The 20,894-nt window shown below is 43.8% G+C and overlaps 4 protein-coding genes across 13 annotated transcripts; 2 read left to right on the top strand and 2 right to left on the bottom strand.

The window, feature by feature from the left end:
* Window positions 1-143: 143 nt before the first annotated feature.
* Window positions 144-3,468, bottom strand: ftsj1 (FtsJ RNA 2'-O-methyltransferase 1). Of its 2 annotated transcripts, XM_011607085.2 has the most exons (11): window positions 3,395-3,468; window positions 3,145-3,210; window positions 2,672-2,800; window positions 1,891-2,060; window positions 1,740-1,818; window positions 1,608-1,660; window positions 1,486-1,539; window positions 1,262-1,364; window positions 1,098-1,181; window positions 889-992; window positions 144-694 (listed from the first exon to the last, which is right to left on the bottom strand). In XM_011607085.2, the coding sequence occupies exons 3-11, from the start codon at window positions 2,790-2,792 to the stop codon at window positions 509-511; spliced, it is 954 nt and encodes a 317-aa protein (XP_011605387.1). In that variant the 5' UTR covers window positions 2,793-2,800; window positions 3,145-3,210; window positions 3,395-3,468; the 3' UTR covers window positions 144-508. The 2 variants fall into 2 exon arrangements, with proteins under 2 accessions (XP_011605387.1, XP_003967301.1); XM_003967252.3 differs by lacking the exon at window positions 3,395-3,468 and having other exon boundaries at window positions 3,145-3,388.
* Window positions 3,469-3,928: 460 nt separating this feature from the next.
* On the bottom strand, window positions 3,929-6,120 carry kbtbd13b (kelch repeat and BTB domain containing 13b). The gene is made up of 2 exons (XM_003967253.2): window positions 5,681-6,120; window positions 3,929-5,589 (listed from the first exon to the last, which is right to left on the bottom strand). The coding sequence occupies exon 2, from the start codon at window positions 5,503-5,505 to the stop codon at window positions 4,111-4,113; it is 1,395 nt and encodes a 464-aa protein (XP_003967302.1). The 5' UTR covers window positions 5,506-5,589; window positions 5,681-6,120; the 3' UTR covers window positions 3,929-4,110.
* A 118-nt stretch (window positions 6,121-6,238) lies between these two features.
* Window positions 6,239-14,343, top strand: LOC101071207 (bile acid-CoA:amino acid N-acyltransferase-like). Of its 9 annotated transcripts, XM_029841461.1 has the most exons (13): window positions 6,364-6,436; window positions 6,906-7,020; window positions 7,780-7,862; window positions 10,660-10,861; window positions 10,963-11,062; window positions 11,147-11,337; window positions 11,491-11,660; window positions 11,990-12,109; window positions 12,586-12,668; window positions 12,745-12,838; window positions 13,317-13,397; window positions 13,478-13,619; window positions 13,699-14,156. In XM_029841461.1, the coding sequence occupies exons 4-13, from the start codon at window positions 10,666-10,668 to the stop codon at window positions 13,833-13,835; spliced, it is 1,314 nt and encodes a 437-aa protein (XP_029697321.1). In that variant the 5' UTR covers window positions 6,364-6,436; window positions 6,906-7,020; window positions 7,780-7,862; window positions 10,660-10,665; the 3' UTR covers window positions 13,836-14,156. The 9 variants fall into 9 exon arrangements, with proteins under 9 accessions (XP_011605392.1, XP_011605390.1, XP_011605391.1 ...); XM_029841462.1 differs by lacking the exon at window positions 6,906-7,020 and having other exon boundaries at window positions 7,815-7,862; XM_029841459.1 differs by lacking the exon at window positions 6,364-6,436 and having other exon boundaries at window positions 7,003-7,020; window positions 7,815-7,862.
* Window positions 14,344-14,663: 320 nt separating this feature from the next.
* On the top strand, window positions 14,664-20,872 carry LOC101071437 (metabotropic glutamate receptor 8). The gene is given in 8 exon segments (XM_074084922.1): window positions 14,664-14,825; window positions 16,700-17,001; window positions 17,850-17,930; window positions 18,178-18,328; window positions 18,331-19,003; window positions 19,005-19,110; window positions 20,036-20,267; window positions 20,736-20,872. Coding segments are annotated over 7 exon segments (1,539 nt in total). The 5' UTR covers window positions 14,664-14,825; window positions 16,700-16,755; the 3' UTR covers window positions 20,786-20,872.
* The last annotated feature ends 22 nt before the right edge of the window (window positions 20,873-20,894 follow it).

The following is a 20,894-nucleotide window of genomic DNA, read 5'->3' as shown; positions in this document are numbered from 1 at the left end:
GGTACCCTGCTGAAACTCGGATTTAACTGCGTTGAACAGACGGGTGGGTTAGAACAAAATTCTTACAAACTGATTTCGAATATATTTAGATTGTTTGAATCAACTGAAGTCCTGTCCGTTCCATCAAATCATTTAAATGTTAATGGAAAGTATTAAATTTCTTTTATTTCCCAATAAAACAAGGCCTGATAAAACATAGATATTTTGATAAAAGGGTCTAAATTACTGGACATGAAACAATATCTCATCTGTCACAAGTGTGGCTCATTAACATTGTAGCATCTTGATGCGGAACAAGCACAAACTTCAGCATTCTCAGATTCTAGTATGACAACATTTTACATGAGCAAGAGATGGTCTACTCCACAGTACCGAAGAGCTGAAGAGGTAGAAGCCTGTAGGTGATATCAGAACCAGGGTAAAACACCGTAAAAGATATGTTAACCCGACAAAATGGGGTAACTCTTTCTTCCTACAACATTGAATAGCAAACAGGGCGTGCTTGTTTTTAAAGATCTGACAGGGTCCCAGTAGAGGACTCTGCTGGCAGCTCCATTTCATCTCCACCAGGAGTTGATGGAGCATCCTGTTTCTGGAGCAAGTTGTTTCTGCGGAGGTGGCAGGCCTGCTCATACGGGGGCCGGATGGGTGGCTGCGTGGGGGGGGTATATTCATACTGTTGGTCACCTTCCAGCTGAGCACAAGAGACATGGATATAAGAGCCCTGGCTACCAAAACAACCTTCACAGGTCAGATGTTTAATGTCTTAATCATTTAAAAAAAAAAATCAAAATCAAAATACAAATACAAATTCATTTGAGAATTATCAGTAAAACGATGACAGAAACTAAAATTCAGAATCTTGTTTAGATCCGAGGGTGAGTGAACCTGCAAAGGGTAGGTTCTGTCTGAGTCGAAGGCACTGAGGTCACCACACGCCAGGAAGGGAACAATGACCCGGTTAGGACCCTCTAACTGGTTGAAGTCCACATCTGAAGGATAAAGAGCAGCATGAAAAGCCACAGGAAGAGTATGGATCCATGTAGGTGAAAACTGCCTCAAGAAGAGATTCAATAAAGAAAAGAGCTTTGACTTACTGTAGGAGTGATCCAGCAGAGGGTTGGACATGTTGGGCATGAAACCTGTAGGGGGTGAGTAATTCTGACAGACCACAAAGGCCTCTGAGAGGGGGAGAGAGAGGAGAGGAGAGTAAAAGACTGGACAGGTTCTTCCACTTGATCTAGCTAGCCTGTCTTGTTACCAATGCTGGAGTTGCGGCTGCTCCGAGGTTTAGCACAGGTGACACTAGAGAAGAAGATCTTCAGCTGAGAGTAGAGCAGAGTCACGTCTTTGCCTCTGAAGATCTGGGACACACAACAAAGTGTGATTTCCCCTATAAAAAACCTGAGCCTCCTTTAGAAAGAAACACCATGTAAAGTGTATATACGCTGTGTGGAACATGAAGATGACGAGTCAAAAGTTGACCTTTGCCACAAATGTCCCTCTAGGTTTGAGGACGTGAGTTGTGATGTTGAGAGCCTGGAAGACATTCAGCTGTCAGACTGGTAACAGATAAAGCACATACTCAACCAGCATGGTGCTCTTACAGCCAGCAGGAGCTGAGCCTGGATGTACTCATCCACATCATGGAGGCCAGTTACTATGGAGACAGAAGAGGAAGTACCAACAGCTGAAAATCACATTGACAGACATTTGAAAGAAGAGAAAAGGTGTCTCACCATCTGGAGCTCCATCACAAACCACCAGATCAGCCGGCTGACCCTCAAAGTGACGAATGATTTCTTGAGCTGTGGAAACCTTCCGGGAAGAAGAAATGTCATGGGACGTCAGCAACAGTGAGGCAAAGATGCTTATTGTTCACTTCCTGACCTTTGTGATGTCACCCTGGATCTGAGTAACACCTGGCAGAGGAGCCATGGCCTGCAGATCCACCGCCACGATCTTCACCTCCTGGGGATGCTCCTCCTGACCTAGTTTTCGGCTGAGAACCTGGCTCCAGCTGCCAGGAGCTGCACACAGATCCACTGCTCTGTTCACACCTGAGACAACAGCAGGTGTTAAAGCATCTGCCAGGATCCTTCATGTTGGCTTTGTTTCCAGGGTGGAGCCATCAGGAAAAGCATCTACATACTGAGGGATCTCAGCAGGGTTGCTAGAATGGTTCCTTCTGATCTCTCCTCAAATTTGTCTGATAATCAGTTTCCTATCAAGACCACTGGACCTCCTCCCTCCTGTCCTTTCTCTCTCACCCCTCTCCCCTCCTCCTGTCCTCTAGGACTTTATACTGAGGTCTCTGAAAAGCACCTAGAAACTATCTTGATTGTAACTGATGCCACGTCGTTAAAGTCGAATTGGATCTTCTGTTTGTCCCTTAAGCTACCATGAGGTAAATGCTCTCTGGGTACCAGGTAAAACTTACAGCATATCAGCTCATCATCATGAGCAGGGACGCATCACATTTACTTTTTTCATGAGTGGTGTGAAGGCACCAGTGATGCCAGTGCTGGTAACATGAAGCTGAATGGGACCAGCATAGGCCAGGCAAAGCAACAGCATGCTGGGCATGCTGAGCAAGAACTTTAAAACCTTTCAGAACAATCATCTCACATTACAGACCATGCAGTGCATTAATAGACAAGATCTCTTTCACCCGTAAACAGGTTAAACTCCTGGTCAAGCTGCAGCAGTTTGAAGGCACTTCTGGCTCTCCAACCTTCCTCTTTTGCCAGACGGTAGTATATGTCCCGTTTGTCCTTGGAGGAACGACCCATCCTGCGCCCTGACCGTCGAGATACAGAAAGAAATCCACAATTATCTCAATTACGCCGACAATAAATGTTGGAATAAAAAATTATTCCAGTTTCTGAATTTAAAGACACATTGTCGATATTAACAGAGTGGAGTTCGAATAATTTAAATGGTTTCATTTTGAGATGCTTATTTTCTTTAGGATGGAAAAAAATAACTCAACGTGTTGAAATTAAAATAAAATCTTCAGTCACATATCTATCGTAAAATAAAATCTATAATTATGTGGGTTTTAAGTTCGTGATGCTAAGACCTACAACGAACAAACATCAAATACCAAACAATCGTAGCATCTTTCATTTAACTGTTTCTTACCCTTTATGAATCTAAGTATTAAAATACTTAGTTGCTGTTAAATCAGTTGGACTTAAGCATTCCTCCCTGAATTCAGACATATATTTGTTAAGTATCGATAAAAGGGAAGAGCTGAGCAGAAGAGTTTTTTTTGTAAGATATTCAGTCAAACTGGGATTTCTGTTGAATTTACATACATCATAACTATGGTATTAAAGTTACAACACGCACTAAAGAAACGACATTTATCAAGCATTAGCCACAAAAATACCGCTGACGTGCACTTCCGGAAACCGGAATAAAGTCTGTGTTAGTTGTCCCATGCGCGCCTGTCTGCAATTAAACCCACCCCTGCCCAAAAGAAGACCAATATCTATTTATTATATTTATTTGGATTTTTAGCAACATTTACCTTGTTATAGATCGATGATGTGGTTAAAAATATGATAATTTATAAAAGGCTGACATCAGTTGAAATTATAAAATATAAATCCTTCCCAATATATTTATTTAGATACACAGTAGTCATGCACAGTGGACCCCAGCACCCCTGTGACCCCTGAGCAGTAGGGGTTAAAAGGAAATGGACTGACATGACAAAGGACTGTGTCATAAAAGTGTGGACTTTCTTGTGCATCATACATGTATTCTTCAAGAAGTCAAAATATAACCCAAATAGTAGATTACTATTACAGCTATGGTAGCAAAGTTCCTACTAATAACATTGAGTACATTTTAAAATTGTTGGAAAAGATTCAAAATAGTTTAACGTTCGCTTTTATTGACACAATAATGATAAAACTATGCTGTAATTTCTTTAATTTTCCTTTAAAGAATGCAAACACAAATGCAGGTCTGGACTTCAAAAGAGCTCTGAAACAGAGTAGGATTATACAACAAAACTATTTTGCAATGTCATTTTAAATCTTCCACAGTTTAGTTGAGCCTTTAGTATTGAATGTTCAAGTATTCATTCCAAAGCTTGTTTTAGCATGAACATAATGGAAGCTCCGCTGGCAGCTGCAGCAGAAATGTCCACAATGATCCACTTCTGGGGAAACCTCTCAGCTGCCGTCTGGGCTTCCATGACTTCCTGTCAATGATGTATTCAAGTGTTGTGCTCCTGTTGAGGGTGAACACTGAATCTCCTCTTACCACCGCCGTAAAGAGTGAGCCTTTGCTGTTGGTGAAGTGACCAGGCAAAGATGACCACTGGCCTGTGGTCAGGTTGTAACATTCAATTAAGCATCGTAGGAAGTCATCTGAAGGTCCATTCCTAATTACATAAAGACAGTCCCTGTGTCCAACCAAGAAATGGCCATAACTCTGTTGCTTGATCAGGGTGCTAACGAGCTGCCACTCGTCCTTCCTCGGGATGTACTCATAGATCTCTGTTGTCTCCATTGGCTTCCACAAACACACAAATATCCTGTTCATGGCAGTGGTGCATGCCGGTCTAGCTGCAGGTTGAGGCAAGTTAGCAGCAAATTCCCACCTGGCAGATGTCACATCATACATTTCCACAGATGACATCACAATGCGCTCATATTCCCCTCCAATGGCATAAAGATGGCCTTCCACACCTATCAGACTGAAGTTGTACCTGGGTTGAGACAACCTGGAGATGTTGGTCCAGTGGTTGCTGTTAACGCTGTAGCAGAAGCAGGAGTCTACAATTTGTTTGTGGGGACCTTGCACACCTCCAACAATGTAGAGATTGTTGTCAAGCACTGCTACTCCTGCCATGGACGAGCTGGCCTTAAGTGGGAGGTCGGTTAACACTTTCCATTGGTTGACAGTTTCATCCAGATAGCAGACTGTCCTGGAGGCGGAATGCACAGTTTCATTACTACTGCATGTCACGTGGGCTCCCACAGCCACAAAAACACTTGGACTCAAAGACTCCACGTGGGCAATCAGCTCCGATGGGAAGGTTTCTCTGACCTCCTCCTGCAGATCAGTGTACATATTCCGAATAAAGACAGCAGCAGCGTGGTAAAGCTCTGTGAGTCCAAAGATAGCAGCACTGTGGCACATCAGCAAACAGTTGTCAGAGTTGACACTGTTGACAAGATGTTTGGTGAGCAGTGCAACCTGCAAGAAAGCAGCACATTCAACAGCCTCGACAATGTCGTCACCATCCAGGATTGGGCGCTCCCCTCTCAAAACTGTCAGGGCAATAAGAAACCCACGAGCCTGCAAACACTGAAGTTGGATTTCCTCCTGCCAACACTCCTTCATCCCAGAGCGATACAGAGCTTGGAAATAGTCACAGTTTTGGATGAGTTCTTTCTTATCCACACAGAAGTGCACATCTTCAATCACTATGGTTAAGTTACCTGAGACTGTCTGATCCTCTGATTCACTCTCACACAGCAACATGTCTGGCAGCAAGAGTCTCCACCGCAGACATGGACAATCTCAGAATTCTTACTTGTTTGGCAAATCTTAATTCAGTTTCATGATCTGGATGTAGAGTTAATGCGGGATGGGGGAGGGGGGGAGAGACATCAGAAGTCTAACAGAATCTTAAAATCCTCAGAATTGTTGCTCCTACCATGAAGGTAGAAATGTCCAAGGTCACATTGTAGCTTGAATAATTATTTTTCTGCCATCCAACAAGCTGTCCTGCTTCAAGGGCTTTTCAAAGAGGGTATAGAGAGAACAATTACAAGTAAAGTGTAAAGCATAGCATGAAAGTGCTTCTGAAGTGCCTGGTTGTCAGAGAAGCTTAGTTACGTGTCAGTTTTCTGAATAGATGCAGCTAAAGATAGAACACAAGAGCCTGGTCACATTCATGGAGCAGACAGATGGGAAGCAAAGCTACAGACTGGCTTCCAACACCCAATGACACAAAAGTGCTTTAAGGGCCATTTAAAAAAACTGAACTATGTAGGACTGATCAGACTGCTATTTATTTTAGCAGTTTCATGTTTACACATTTTTGTCTTATTGAGGTGATGGCGACACATTATTTTGAATACAATCATTTATCTTGTAGCTATTCTTATATGTAAAAGAAAAACGTATATATTTAATTGGAATATAACAAAAACGCGTTTTAGAGAAATTCCGTGGATTATCACAGCCGTCGATCCTGTAGACAACGCTCGGGGCGAAATGTCCCAGGTTGTGTCTCCGTGCCGCCTTCGTGTGTCCAGTCCCGCCCAGCTGAGGACTTTAGACAATCACCGACACTTAGGTGAGTAAAGGTAGCTTCGGACTACGTTAGTCAGACTGTTGTGAAATTTGTTTGGAGGACGACAAACCCGGAGAATTCGTCAGCCTAGATTGGTTCAGAGTCTGCTCGAAGGTCCGGCTCCAAATCTTTTTTACCATTTACGTCCAACTTTGGACTTTGAGCGTTCAATATATCAGAGTATTTTACTTTCAGGGATTTGTTTCTTGTACTATTATTGTCATCCTAGTGCGTAAGGATCCTATCTTTAGATACACGGTTTTTAGTTTAATGCAATTATAACCTTTACCATAAAGGCACTATCATGATATTTCAATGATGCGTTTCAGAAAAAATAGCGCAATAATGTGTAATATATGTAATTGCATTTGCAATTGTATAACGAAGAATCGAGAATTTGAATCACATATAGAACTGACGCAAAATTAATTTAGTCTCAGTCATTTCACGTTTGCCATTAAAACCTTCAGTAGTAGGGGACTAAACTTTGCAGCCCAATAAAAGCTCTTGAAACTAGCCAATCACGTTCCAAAGTTCAGGGCTGAAAATTCTTTCTCTGTTTTTTAAATGGGGGTCCAAACAGCTTGTAGGTGCATTACCGCAACCTTCTGGACTGGAGTGTGCAGCGGAATACCCCGTTACCCCCCTAAATACCACATCCTCTGAATTCCCCCAGGATAACTCTGTTAGATTAAATGGTATCTGATTTTCTTTTAAATGTTTCTTTTAGTGTGAATTTCTGTACCTGGTATGTTCCTGGTATGTTTCGAGGAACGCACACTATTTATATTTTAATTTTTTGTGCTGTTTAATCCTGTGTGCTCAATTCTCATTAGTGGTATGGCATCTTCCTCCTTGTTGCTCCTATGGCATTCTCTCATTTCTCCTGAATTCTTTGGTTTGTTCTACAACTGTCAACCTTTACCCTCTCTGTCCCGATGTTTCTGCCATTTCCTCTTTATCTTCGACTTAACTACATTTACTATGCTTTACTATATGTTACAGGAATTGATATTTGTTGTTTTCTCATTGCACTCCTGGCATACTTGTCCACTATATCACTGTCTTTAATTCCTCTTTGTATTGGGACCCAAATGAGCTTGGCCTCTGGTCCTGGTCTCCTCATTCCTTGCAGCATATGTGCTAGCTCCCATATTGTCTTGTTTGGTTTCTGACTGGTTATGTTTGATGCTGATCAATGCAATATTGGAAGCTGATGCTATGAGTACTTTACATGGTCTGACACCCTGGATCCAGTCCAATGCCATATAAGTGGTCAACAGCTCAACTTTACTTATTGTTAAATTATTATTGATTCTTTTATTTAATATAATTTGTAACTCTGAAACTGCTGTTGCTTTACCTACTGTTTGCTCTACTAATACTTTAATATCCTGGCTGTCATTTTAACTTGAACTGTTCACTTCAATCTCATTTTTTCCTTGATCCTTTTCCAGTAGACTCAAATGAATACGGTACTTTCCTTTTCCAGTGTCCAAGGTGGGACAACACAGAGAGGGACTGCACTACTCACACTTATGTGAGCAACCCTATTCTCTCTAATCCAGCCTTTAATCATCCCTCCAAAACTGTGTACCTTTTCTTTTTTCCTTCTCTGTTTTTAAAACACTCTAAGCTGGGTGGTTTTCTCACTGTCCCCTTAAATGTGCTCAATATACCACTGATGTTTGTCCTGTCCTTATGTATAGGGGCATTTCACCCATCTCTACTTGTAGGGATGACACTGGTATGGTTTTTTTTGCATCACAGTACACTCTTAGTACCTGATAATGAATGAGGCCCAGTTCTTTTAACATCGTCTTTGATGCAGATTCATATAGTATCCACCCGTAACTCAGACCTGATGAAATCTATACTTAACCTATACAGTATATACTGCTCTACGTGCTCTACAGTCTCTACCTTTTAAACACCTGATAATATTTGAATCTTTTTACAGCCCACTACCTTCTCAATGTGTATTTTCTCAGCGAATCCCTTTATCAAACCAAATCCCTAAATACTTCAAACAATCCACTACTTTGAACTAATGCTCATATTACTTAAGGTTGATTTGACTCAGTTTTTTCTTATTTTTAAGGACAACCACTTTTGTTTTACTAACTCCAATCTATCCATTTCAGTGCCCAAACTTTCCTATCACAGCCTGTAACTTTCCTGCAACAAATGGTACATTTGGCCCCCTTTCCATGGAGCTCTGTCATCTGTGAATAATGAAACTCCAATAATAATAATAAACTCCAATAGAGCTGCATATACTCCAAAATATGCCATTTATCATGACTGAGGATAAATTTGGGCTAATGTTACTTCCCTGAGATGTTCCATTAGCTACTCTGAGGTTTTCAGTCAGGTTTTTACCCACACTTCCTGCTATTTCCCTGCTGGTAAGAAAGCTCCTGATCCATTTAAACATTTTACCTTTTGTTCCCATATGATTTCATTTAATAAGCCGTGTCCCATCATACACTTTTTCAAAATCTGAAACACAGCCACACATTTTGGAGCTACTGTGCTCCTTCCTTTCCAAAACCTTTTATTTCTTTCACTTCTTCTTCTCTGGGTTTTAACAGTAGTTGGCATCTGTGAAGTTGCATTGGTGCCACCTTCAGGTCGCCATTTTCATTCATTTCTCCTGAAACCCTTTTTAATAATCCTGTAGAGATTGGAAATTCTGCAACTGGTTATTGGACTTTCTGACCAATAGACCACAACATGTGCGGTTAGATCATCACTGCTCCCCTACCCTCACTGTAAACACTGGAGTACCACAAGGCTGTGTGATGAGCCCATTCCTCTACTCCCTTTTCACCCACGACTGCAGAGCTCTACATGGTTCCAACACCATCATCAAGTTCGCAGATGACACCACGGTGATTGGCGTCATCAAGGATAACGATGAGTCAGCTTACAGGGAGGAGGTGGACCGCTTGTCTACATGGTGCCACAACAACAACCTGCTGCTCAACACCAATAAAACTAAAGAACTCGTCCTGGACTTCAGGAGGAAGACGGACATCCACCCACCTATCCACATCAACGGAGCAGCGGTGGAGCGTGTGTCCAGCTTCAAATTCCTGGGGATCCACCTCTCACAGGACCTCACCTGGACGACTAACTGTTCCAGTCTGGTGAAGAAGGCTCACCAGCGTCTCTTCTTCCTGAGGACTCTGAAGAAACACCACCTCTCTTCAGACATCCTGGTGAACTTCTATCGCTGCACCATTGAGAGCATCCTTACCAGCTGTATTATGGTCTGGTATGGGAACTGCTCTGCCTCAGACCGGAAGGCATTGCAGAAGGTGGTGAAAACCGCCCAGCGAATAGCTGGAGCTTCTCTTCCTGCCATTGAGGACATATACAGGAGGCGTTGTCACAGGAGGGCCAAGAAGGTCACTAAAGACTCCTGTCCCAGCAAATGGACTGTTTACCCTCATGCCCTCTGGGAGGCGCTACAAGAGCCTCCAGACAAAAACCACCAGGTTCAGAAACGGCTTCTTCCCCACTGCTGTCTCCCTGCTGAATTCCGACCCCTCTCACTTTACCTCCCTTCAGGCACAATAACCCCGTCTGGACTGACTGATTGTACATTCACTCTATTTGCACTGATTACATCTGTTACAATAATTGCACTATTTACATCTGTTTATTTGCACTACCTACATCCGTTTATTTGCACTGCTTTCCATACTTTTCACATTTTTACCATACTTTATCATTATTGTATAGTCAAAACGTACACATAGTTAAAAACTGCATAAATAGCCTCTATTGATCCTGTAGGAAATTCAGCACCATAGTTACAGCCTGTATATATATTTATCTTGGTTGCAATGACTTTTATATACCCTTTACATATCTGTGAACTCTGTAAATACAAACATATATATTGATATCATAAACATATATTATTGTGTGTATATATTGTATATACCTCATCACAGTTTTATTTGCTACTTAAGCACTTCTGGTTAGATGCTAACTGCATTTCGTTGCCTTGTACTTATGACATGTGTAATGACAATAAAGTTGAAATCTAATCTAATCTAATTTTTGGGGGTACTTAGCAATGTGCTAAATGGGCTAGTTAAGCCCCAGCTGGCTCTAATGAGCACTTCTGTCGCCATAACCACAAACCTAGCTATGTAGCAGTAGTGGAAAGTTAATCTGCTTCCAGATGTGGCCCAAGGAAAAATCCTATGGGGAGCCTACAGAGCCTTGACAAATAGGGTCTTTTGGAAGCTCTTACAGCCACTTGAGCTGGAAAAAAGTGGAAATGTGCAGCTTTTTGATTTTCCCTCTTTGTCTGTTGCAAGTTAAGGATGGACAGACAGAAGTTTTGTGTCAGCCTCACAGTTAAGCCATCCAGAGGACTGATTGATGAGAAGCTTGTTGTCATTGTCCAAAACTGCCCCCCTGGCTTCCAGATGACCATCTACGCCCACCACAAGTCTGACGACGGACACAGCTATGAGGCCTTTGCTCACTACTCTGCCAGCACTTCTGGCTCTGTCAATGGTTTGTTGGTCATTTGAGATCTGGGAGGGTCAGGAAAATTAAAGCTTTGTGATAAAGAGTATGAACAAATGACAGAATGAGGAACTTTTATTCATTTTCAGTTTCAGAAGACACAAGTCTGGGCGGGACTTATTCTGGGGTTCAACAAATGGGTCTATTCTGGAGTCTCAGACCAGTTCCAGGTAGCAAACCAGGGCTTAGGTGGGTCACAAGGAGGTCCAACAGAATTAAGCAATATTGAATCAGATAATGTGATCACACTTGATGTTTCTCATCATCCTTCAGGTTGAGAAAAAGTAATGTGCTGACCCCCATGGAGGTCACCATCTCAGTGTACGCAGGATACCAGACTGAGGGATTTGTCGATCTGATTCCATTGGTCAGTGTGGAGGTGGAGAGATGGTACATCACGCCGGGCGTCCGCAGGATCCCGGTCACAGAGGATGGACTTACTGGGACCCTCTTCCTACCTTCAGGTTGGTTGACAGTAGGATTTAGAAGTTTTTCTGTTGGTTGAACTCAGGTTTGATGACCCAAAAATGACATGAAACCAACATTTAGGTGAGCTTCGCCAAAGTCACTCATGAAGAATACAATATTTATCATTGTCTTTTTCAACTTCTCTGAAGGGCCAGGACCTTTCCCTGGAGTTTTGGATCTTTGGGGGGGTGGAGGAAAGTTAGTCGAGTACCGAGCAGCTCTATTGGCCTCTCATGGCTTTGCCGCCATCGCCCTTGACTACATGACGCCTAAAATCACCATGGAAACTGGGAAAATGGTCGGCATTGATTACCTCGAGGTAAAACCAATAATCATCTGATTCAAAGCAACCAAAGTTATTCAGCTTTAGTGTGAGAATTTAAATGTATGACCACGAGAAGCGTCATGTGACCTTGTCCATAATCCGTGTGTGTGTGTGTGTGTGTGTGTGTGTGCGCGTGTGTGTGTGTGTGTGTGTGCGTGTGATTGATTGATCTAATTAAAAACTGCCTTGGGTCTTATCTCTTATTCAATAAAACATTTGTTGTAGTTTACTGAGGTACATACTCATAGAACATGCATGTTACCTATTGGTTTCTCTGTCTTGTGAAACAAAAACTGGTTGTTCCTTCTCATTTCCTGTTGTAGACGGCCTACAGCTTCTTGCAGAAGCATCCTCAGGTCCTCAGCAGCAGAATCGCCATCTTGGGTCTTTCCTTTGGAACCAGTATGACTTTGAAAATAGCTGTTTACTCCAAAGTTCTGAAGGTCTGGAATAGAAGGGAGATACACAGGATATACACACAGAATAAAGACACAGGATACAGACAGACATTGATATACACACACACAGGATACACACACAAGATTCAGACACAGGATTCAGACACAGGATATACGCACACACAGGATATATACACACAGAATAGGCACACACAGGACACAGACACACATGCTACACAGACATGATACACACAGGATACACACATACAAGATACAGACACACATAATACAAACATGATATGCTCACAGGATACAGACACACATAGGATACACACATATGCTACAGACGCACAATAGAAGTACAAATGGCTGTTTCGGTGTCGAGAACTTTGATCCTTAAGAGTGTGTGTGTGTGTGTGTGTGTGTGTGTGTATGTGTATGTGTATACATGCTTGTGTACATGCTTGCACGTGCATCCTTGTGTGCGTGTGCACACGTGTGTGTGTGCATGTCCCCTCCAGCCCAGGTGTGCAGTGTGTATCAGTGGCAGCCATGTGCAGCCTGTTGATGGATCCATAAAGGAAATTCTGGAATACTTTCAGCAGTAAGTTAACCTTTAGCCACGTCATCTGACAATTGAAATCTTGCCACACTGATATAATGCTTAATTTTCCAAAAAGAAACGAACACAAGACTCGTTTCAATGAAGAGAACCAGGTGATCTTTCGAGATCTTCTACTGCCGATCCCCACTGACCCCAAACTCAAAGTAGATGTGAGTAGCACTACTCAGATCTCTGTGTCACCATGATCTTGTCTGTCCTGATAAGTGATCTGGCTGTAATAGCTAGATAGAGACTAATTTAACATTGTTAGCTTGAGTCTTTTTATTAGAGATCTAAAATTCTGTTAAAACAGAAAACACAATAGTTTTCTCAGAGGAAACTGTGTTTGTCTGGTCTTCTCTAACTGCTCTACTGTGGTTGTCTGGTTTATCGTGTGCCAGATAACCTCTGGGGGGTTTTGGGTGCCTGGGGGTGGACTTGAGAAGGGTTCAGGTGTACCACGATGTGCTCTGACACTAATGTGGGACATTTGAAATGCTGCTGTAGCCTCATCTCCATTGTGAGCCAACAGAGGGTTAAGAAAGGAGCAGCAGCAGACTGGATTACTGGTGTACTGAAACATCTACTGCACTGATGTGACTCTTCTGTTTGTGAATTGTTGTTTTTGTGTGAACTTGCCCTGAGCAGGTGGGACAGCTCCAGATTCCACTGCTGTTGGTTGTGGGTGAGGATGATCAGAATTGGCCAGCAGAAGAGTCCGCAATGGACGTAAGTGAAAGGCCCGTCAGTTGACTGCCGGCTGTAATGTGAATTTACTTACGGCAGAAGCTACAACTTCTTCTTTCTAGATGAAAGAAATGATGGAGCGAGCTGGGAACAGTCACCTGCTGACCATCTTGTCTTACCCAAACACCGGTCACTTGATCGAACCTCCGTACACGCCCCACTTCCGATCCACCGCCTTCAAAACAGCAATAACGCAACCGAAAAGTAAGTTTAGAGACCAAATGACACCAACGATGCAAAATCAAGAGTCGGTGAAGTTCAGAGCTTCCTGTCCTCCCTGCAGCGTTTGCTCTGTGGGGTGGAGAGATGGTGGCACACTCTTGGGCTCAGGAAGACTCCTGGAGAAAGGTGCTGGACTTTCTGAGGCAGAATCTGTATGTCAACACTGCTTCATTCTCAAACCATGGCAACAGCAAATGATTGCTCAGATTGATGATTTCCACCCTGTAAGTGAGAAGAACATGAATGTAAACAATCTTTAGAATGTTAAGCAGAGCACAATCCTGATTCTGACCATGAGCTCTGACCCTTGGCCTTGACTCTGATTTTTTTAAAATGTTTAAAAATCTTTTGCAGATATTTACCCTTAATTGTGTTACCTGATCTTTTAAAAGGATCTTTGAAGAGCTGATAAAAAGAATGAATCAGTCTGATTTCACACTGAGATGTTTTTTCATGTCAAATGTATTGAAATTAATTTTTCACTATATTATGTAATAAAATTGATTTTAAAAAACTTGAGTTTCCCCTCAGAGTATTCCACAACCATGACCCGAGGTTGGAGAGGATGTTCTTCCCTAACTCGGTCCTCATTAGAGGAACCTTAAACTGCAGCCAACTGTTGCTTTGAGATTCTGGGTGACCTGAACAGCAGAAGATAGCTTGTCTAAAAGAGCCTTATAAATAAAATAAAATATACTAATTAAAAGTTCTTGAGTCTCTGCTTGATAAGCATTTTGTTTGACTAAACTTTGTCCTGATTATGATCATTTTTAACTAAAATGATCAGGATAAAGTTTAGGAGCAGAATTTCTACACAAGAAGAAACTACACAAGAAATAACGGGACGGGACCTTTTACCTGCAGTTCTGATACTTGTCCGCTGGGTGTCCCCCGCCCCTCTCTCCCTCTCTCTCTCTCTCTCTCCCTCTCTCTCTTCCCCCCCCCCCCCACACACACACACACTCCCCCGCCCCCCAGTATGTAAACTTCATCTGTTCCCGCACGTGTCCCAAACTCGCTCCTCAGGTCTGAATGGATTATTCGGCATGCGGCCAAAGCCAATTGGATCTACGAACACCGCCCCATCCCCCGGCTCAGCCAGGACCCCTGCTTTGACGAAAGACATCCGTCCCTGACTGACGGGGAGGCCTGGACCAGTCCGTTTTGACCGGGACCGGTTCTGCTGAGGTAGGGAACTTTTTTGGTCAGTGGTGGTGGAGTCAGATTAAAACTAAGGTGGAAGCATTTGGAAAAAGCGTTGGCGTGGCGTGATAGGACTGACCTGTGAGTCACGCCAGAAATTCACCTGCTCTTGCAACAGGCACGGGGTACGTGAACGCAATTTAGAAACTACAGGAATAAATTACAGGAGTCGCTGGGTTATTGATGGATGTGTAGCAATTCTCTATGCCTTGTATACAGTATATCTCTAAGAGACGAGACGAGTGTATCCTTTTTTATTGTTTTAATCCACCCACCAAGTACTTCCCAAGCACGTAAAACATCGGCACATTGGTTCCTACCAATATTCCTACATCTCCCCCTTTTAGTGAGTTGCCCACATTTCTTTTAACATCAACAACTGTTATTTTCTTTTACTGTACTTACAAACACAAATACCTCTGTATAACTTTAACTCAGGAATGTACAGTATGCAATAATCAATTAGCTTAGCAACTGGAGTACATTTTGTCTCATTTCTTTTAAACAAGTCAAACAATCAACTTAAAGGCACTTTCCTATCTCGGGGTCAGGGTAGACTGCCTGAGTCCCCAAAGCTGTGCAGGGGTTATTCTGCCCTGTGTGACCACAGCTTTCTATGTAAGACGGATTATTATTATAAGTCCATTTTCACTGGTCTTCTAATCATGCGCCCTGATCTAGTAACAGTAGGAGTCTCTGGAATGACCCTGATGTGGGATCGGTTTCTCCGAAGACTTCCTGAGGCCAACTCGATGTTGTAGGACCTTGGTGTCTGGGCTGGACCTGTGATGACCCCAGGTTGCGTAAAACATCGGCACATTGGTTCCTACCAATATTCCTACAGGATGTTTCCTCCGCTCAGATCTTTTTAAAGCAGCTGTGGAAGACTGTGAAACCTCAGCTACACCCTGAAGCTCCAGTGCCTCAGCCATATCTGACAGAGGGAAGCTGTTCAGGAACATCGAGTCATTGTGGCTGTCCACCTGGTTGTGGCTGACAGGGACCTTAGTGCTGTGACAGCAGACCACCCTTTTTACCTCCAGCCTCTCTCAACATGGCTCCTGGATGGTTCTGGAGAATCTGTGACCCCACCATTCACTTGTTTTTAATACTATGCAGGCGCTTATTGAGCGGGACGGTTCTGATGTGCACTGTGCAAATGGGGTTAGGCTTTTTCCTGAGTTACTTGTGCTCCTTCATTTGGATTAATTGGAGACGTACTGTACTGTACACGTACTGTACACGTACTGTACACGTGGACATTTGATGGATTAGCTCTGAGGTTAACAGGGACCATGTTAGGGGTCATAAGGTTCGCAGTGGCGAGGCTAGTGGTGACCATGTTAGATTGGATTTGTGATTCTTGAAAATCCAAGTGTTGTAGATAACTGTAAAATAGACCTACTGTCCTGATTCAAAGACCCAAATGACTAATTTACCGGCAGGCTCAACACAGATGACAGTGAAGCAGCTTTAAAATCCCCCAGTTGAAGCGCAGATACACGCATGCTGTCGCCTCTGATGCGATGTCCTTTCTTCAGTCGCAGCTGGATGACAACCATCAATCATTTGTCACAGGAAGTCCCCTCAGACAGCAGGAGAAGCACAGACAGACTTCAGTGAGACCAGGAGTGGTCCAACCATGTTGGCACGCCTGCGCCCTCACAGACTTTGGGCCTCTGCTCTTCCATGTGTTGTGGGGGGTCATTGGTGTTGAGTTGATCCTTGACTTAGGTTGGAAGGTCTAAGAACAACTGAAGGTTCCAGGTGATGTGTGGGGAACTGCTGATATGTTCTGGATGTCAGATGGATGTGAGTGTGAGTGAATTTTTTCACTGACGGATTTGTCATATTTGCAGATTCCTCAGATCAGCTATGCCTTCACAGCGCCAGAGCTCAGCGACAGCACGCCGCTATGACTTCTTCTCCCGTGTGGTTCCTCCAGACTCGTACCAGGCTCAGGCCATGCTGGATATTGTCACGGCGATGGGGTGGAACTATGTATCAACACTGGCCTCTGAGGGAAACTATGGGGAGGGTGGCGTGGAGGCCTTCATCCAGATCTCCAGAGAGTCTGGTACTGAGCAAAGAGGAACAATGCAGAACCTTTACAGAACACCAGTACAGATCAAAGTTTCTTCTGCTCCAGTTAGGTTCTCTGGTTGGTCTGCTTTTCTTTGTCTTCTTTCTGTCCATGTTTCATCCGCTTCCATTGCTTAATTTTGCACATCTTTATCCCCTGAACTGGTTCTTCAGACGTTTGGTGCCTTTTCTTGTCTTTAAACAGGACATAGACTTGACAAACAGTCCCCGTTCTTCTCTGAGAGGGCAACACACACAACACACATTTCCATTATTAGTTGGCCTGGTAATGCTGCCTTGACTTGAGCCACAGTTGAAGTTGTGGCCGCCACAAAGTTCTCATACCAATATGGAGCTCTCAGACCAGTAGGTGGTCAGCCCTGTTAACTACGAGTCTTCAGGGTTTTGTGTCTGTTGTGTTCGTCTAAGCATCTGAATAACGCCAGATCAAAGCTGCAGCTTTGTTCAGCCTTTTTCTTGTTTTGATCAGATGCTTCCTTTTAATATTCAGATGAAGTCATGTTACCTTCAGGTGATGTTGAACGTGTCCTCCATCGAGAAGCTCTGCATTCCTCAGCAACAACACAAACACCTACAGATACTAAAACTCACAAGCTAAATCTGGTATTGGTGCCTTTCCCTGTCCATAAATGAATAAACATGAAGAAGATGAGCACAACAGAAAATCCTCAGTGTGGTTAATAAAGTTTATTATTCTGTGAAATTATTTATCAAAGTAAAGTTTAGGGCAGCCTAAATTGACATGTTGGATATCATGCTATCTAAAAATTTTAACATTTCACCTGGCTTGGTCTTAGCATTGAAGCCATCTATAAGAAAACCAAACTAATAAAGACCAACTGGCATCCATTTGAGCGTCTTTCACACTAAAAGTCTGTTTCCTTCCTCTGTCCTTCACAATAACAGCGTGAGGAATGTGTCATTGCCATCAGGTCAACAGCTGAGTACAAGATCATCGGACATTGGACGAATACGCTGCACCTGAATGTAAGTGGACATGTTGGACACAAAATCTGCTTCATTCACTAACAGGAATGTGGTTCTGACCAGTGCTGGCTGAAAAACCATATAAATCACAAGTATTGTTCTTGTCTGTAGACATTATTGCAAAGCTAATTTAGTCTCATAGGCTCACATTTGCTGGTTTCCCTGGTGTTAGCAGGGGGTCGCACAGTGGAGACACAAGGCCCAGCATGAGTGTCCAGTAATTGCTAGGATGCAACCTTGTTTTCATATGGAGGCCCTTCACTGGGCTGCTGGGGAGCAGCCCCTGCCAGTGTTGGTTTGCAGCCTCTCCTGTGGCACTGGAGCAAGGAAGAAGGTGGTGAATGGTGTCCCGTGTTGTTGGCACTGCGAGCGCTGTGAGGGTTACCACTTCCAGGCCAGCTATTCACCTGTGAGCTCTGCCCATATGAGAAACGTCCTGACCAGAACCGCACCGGCTGCCAGCCCATCCCCATCATCAAACTGGAATGGCACTCGGCTTGGGTGCTCCTGCCTATCTTCCTCTCTGTGCTGGGCATCCTCGCCACAACCTTTGTCATCGTCACTTTCATCTGCCACCACGACACTCCGATCGTCCGTGCATCTGGCAGGGAGATGAGCTACCTGCTGCTGACCGGTATCTTCCTGTGTTACGTCATCACCTTCCCGGTGATCGCTGAGCCAGATGTTGCTGTCTGTTCCTTCCGCTGCATATTCCTGGGCCTCGGCATGTGCTTCAGCTATGCCGCCTTACTCACAAAGACCAACCGAATCCACCGCATCTTTGAGCAGGGGAAGAAGGCCGTGACGGCGCCGTGCTTCATCTCGCCAGCCTCTCAGCTCCTCATCACATTTTCACTCATCTCTGTACAGCTGCTGGGAGTTGTGGTGTGGTTCGCTGTTGACCCACCACATACTGTTGTGGATTATGGAGAGCAGCGAACGCAAGAGCCAGAGAAGGCTCGAGGAGTATTAAAGTGCAATATTTCTGATTTGTCGCTCATCTGTTCACTAGGATATAGCATCCTGCTAATGGTCACCTGCACCGTGTATGCTATCAAGACGTGTGGTGCTCCAGACATTCAATGAAGCCAAACCCATCGGATTTACAATGTACACGACATGCATCATCTGGCTGGCCTTCATCCCTATCTTCTTTGGCACGGCACAGTCAGCTGAACGGGTGAGTCCCAAGGTTCTGAGAATACTAACCATTCAGGAAATACATGTAATAAAGATTAACAAGTCAACAAGAACACATAGAGGTCAGCTGTTGATGATGATGATGATGATGATGATGATGATGAGAGCAACCAATCACGATGGAGATAACCTCCAAACACTCTCACTGCAGCAAAATTTAGCATGCAGTGAGCTATGCAACTAGGGTGGCTTCTTCTGTCTAACGGCAACATCTAAACACTCAGAGCGGGCCTGACCCAGCCCGCTGCTTCCCCCCTCTGTCCAGCTCACACACTCAGTCCATCAGATCAGGCCTGTTTCAGTAGGATGAAACTCAGTTTTCATCATCAAACACACCAGCTGTCACCTGTTTCCTGACTCAGTCATACTGACCTGTTTTTCTTTTCATTCTGCCTATGAATGGTCTGTGAATGCATTGTCATGTCTGTGAATGCATCGCTGTGTCTGTGAATGCATCGCTGTGTCTGTGAATGTATTGTTAATCCTGTGAATGCATCACTGTGTCTGTCAATGGTCTGCAAATGCATCGTTGAGTGGAGACAGCAGATATGGTTATGCCCTGAATCAACACTCGCTCATAAATGCAGTGTTAACTTAATGATGCATTCACGGCTGTCAGTCAAACTTGAATGTGAGTCGTTTTAGTCTTGTGCTGTACCCAATGGGAGTGCTGGAAGTTGTGTTTTCCTGTGTGACAGTCAATGCCTCTCAGGTTCACAGTTAACCTTTCAAAGACCAGAACCAGCCTTGAATCCTCTCCCACAATGGCTTCTCTCAGTCAAACCTTCGCATCATGCCGGCACCATTTGGGTCTTTTTCTTTGATGGTTTACTGAGCTGTTCCAGTTGCATCTTTCATCTGTCATTAATTCCTCCCCTTGGTGTTGCATCCACTCCTTCCTTCAGCTGTACATCCAGACCGCCACACTGACCGTGTCCCTCAGCCTGAGTGCCTCTGTCTCTCTGGGAATGCTGTACATGCCAAAGGTCTACATCATCATCTTCCATCCAGAGCAGAACATCCCCAAGCGTAAACACAGCTTCAAAGCCATTGTCACTGTCGCCACCATGACCAGCAAGCTGACACAGCCCAACAGTGAGGTGAAGACAGAGCTGTGTGAGGGTGTGGGGGCTGCAGGTGAGTACAAGCAGACCTGCTGTACAATGTTTCTTGATAAAGCTTGAATACGCTGGACAGATGACGGCAGGCTACCATCTTGGTTCCGCATTCTGTAGTTGGTATCTGATCAAGCCAAACAAATATGGTTCCACATTAACCACACCCAATATTCTGACCAAGTACACAAAAGTTGTCATTGTGTTCTAAATGGAGTCACAGCAGGGGGTCCTTCACATCAGCTTCAGGCTTCCTGTTAGCTCTGGTGAGACCAGGCATAAGCTCCGCTCACTCGAGCACTGATCAGATACAGAGGAGGAAGTAGGCTGAAATTAGTTCTGCTAACATTACTCCAGCTAACATCTGACGAACCTCTGTAGACTAAATTACTCAAAATTGGCCTCACATTAGATACTAGAATGAGTATTTTGGTGCTTAATGTGTAACAAGTACAAGAACACACAAACGTCTTGTCTTTTCTGTCCTCAGCAACACCCACCAAAAGCACCTATGTGAGCTACACCAACCAAGCCATTTGAGGTTGACACATAGGCAGACAAGAGAGGTTGAAATGTGCAGACGTGGATCCGGTAACGTGGATGGTTTGACTGATTGGCGGCGTGAACACACAGACTCAGTTGATGCATC

This window comes from Takifugu rubripes, chromosome 9, assembly GCF_901000725.2.
Source record: "Takifugu rubripes chromosome 9, fTakRub1.2, whole genome shotgun sequence".
Lineage (NCBI taxonomy): Eukaryota > Metazoa > Chordata > Actinopteri > Tetraodontiformes > Tetraodontidae > Takifugu > Takifugu rubripes.
The sequence above is the reverse complement of the archived record's forward strand: the minus strand, read 5'-3'. Positions and strand labels throughout refer to the sequence as shown.

Bases quoted from the DNA above. Each gene is read 5' to 3' on its own strand.
- ftsj1 (XM_011607085.2), bottom strand. From the start codon at position 2,792: ATGGGTCGTTCCTCCAAGGACAAACGGGACATATACTACCGTCTGGCA. The intron at 1,540-1,607 runs GTAAGAGCACCA...AATGTCTTCCAG, and splicing joins AGGCTCAGCTCCTGCTGGCT to GCTCTCAACATCACAACTCA. The intron at 1,182-1,261 runs GTAACAAGACAG...TCCCCCTCTCAG, and splicing joins CAGCCGCAACTCCAGCATTG to AGGCCTTTGTGGTCTGTCAG.
- kbtbd13b (XM_003967253.2), bottom strand. From the start codon at position 5,505: ATGTTGCTGTGTGAGAGTGAATCAGAGGATCAGACAGTCTCAGGTAAC.
- LOC101071207 (XM_029841459.1), top strand. The intron at 12,839-13,316 runs GTGAGTAGCACT...TGCCCTGAGCAG, and splicing joins ACCCCAAACTCAAAGTAGAT to GTGGGACAGCTCCAGATTCC. The intron at 13,398-13,477 runs GTAAGTGAAAGG...TCTTCTTTCTAG, and splicing joins CAGAAGAGTCCGCAATGGAC to ATGAAAGAAATGATGGAGCG.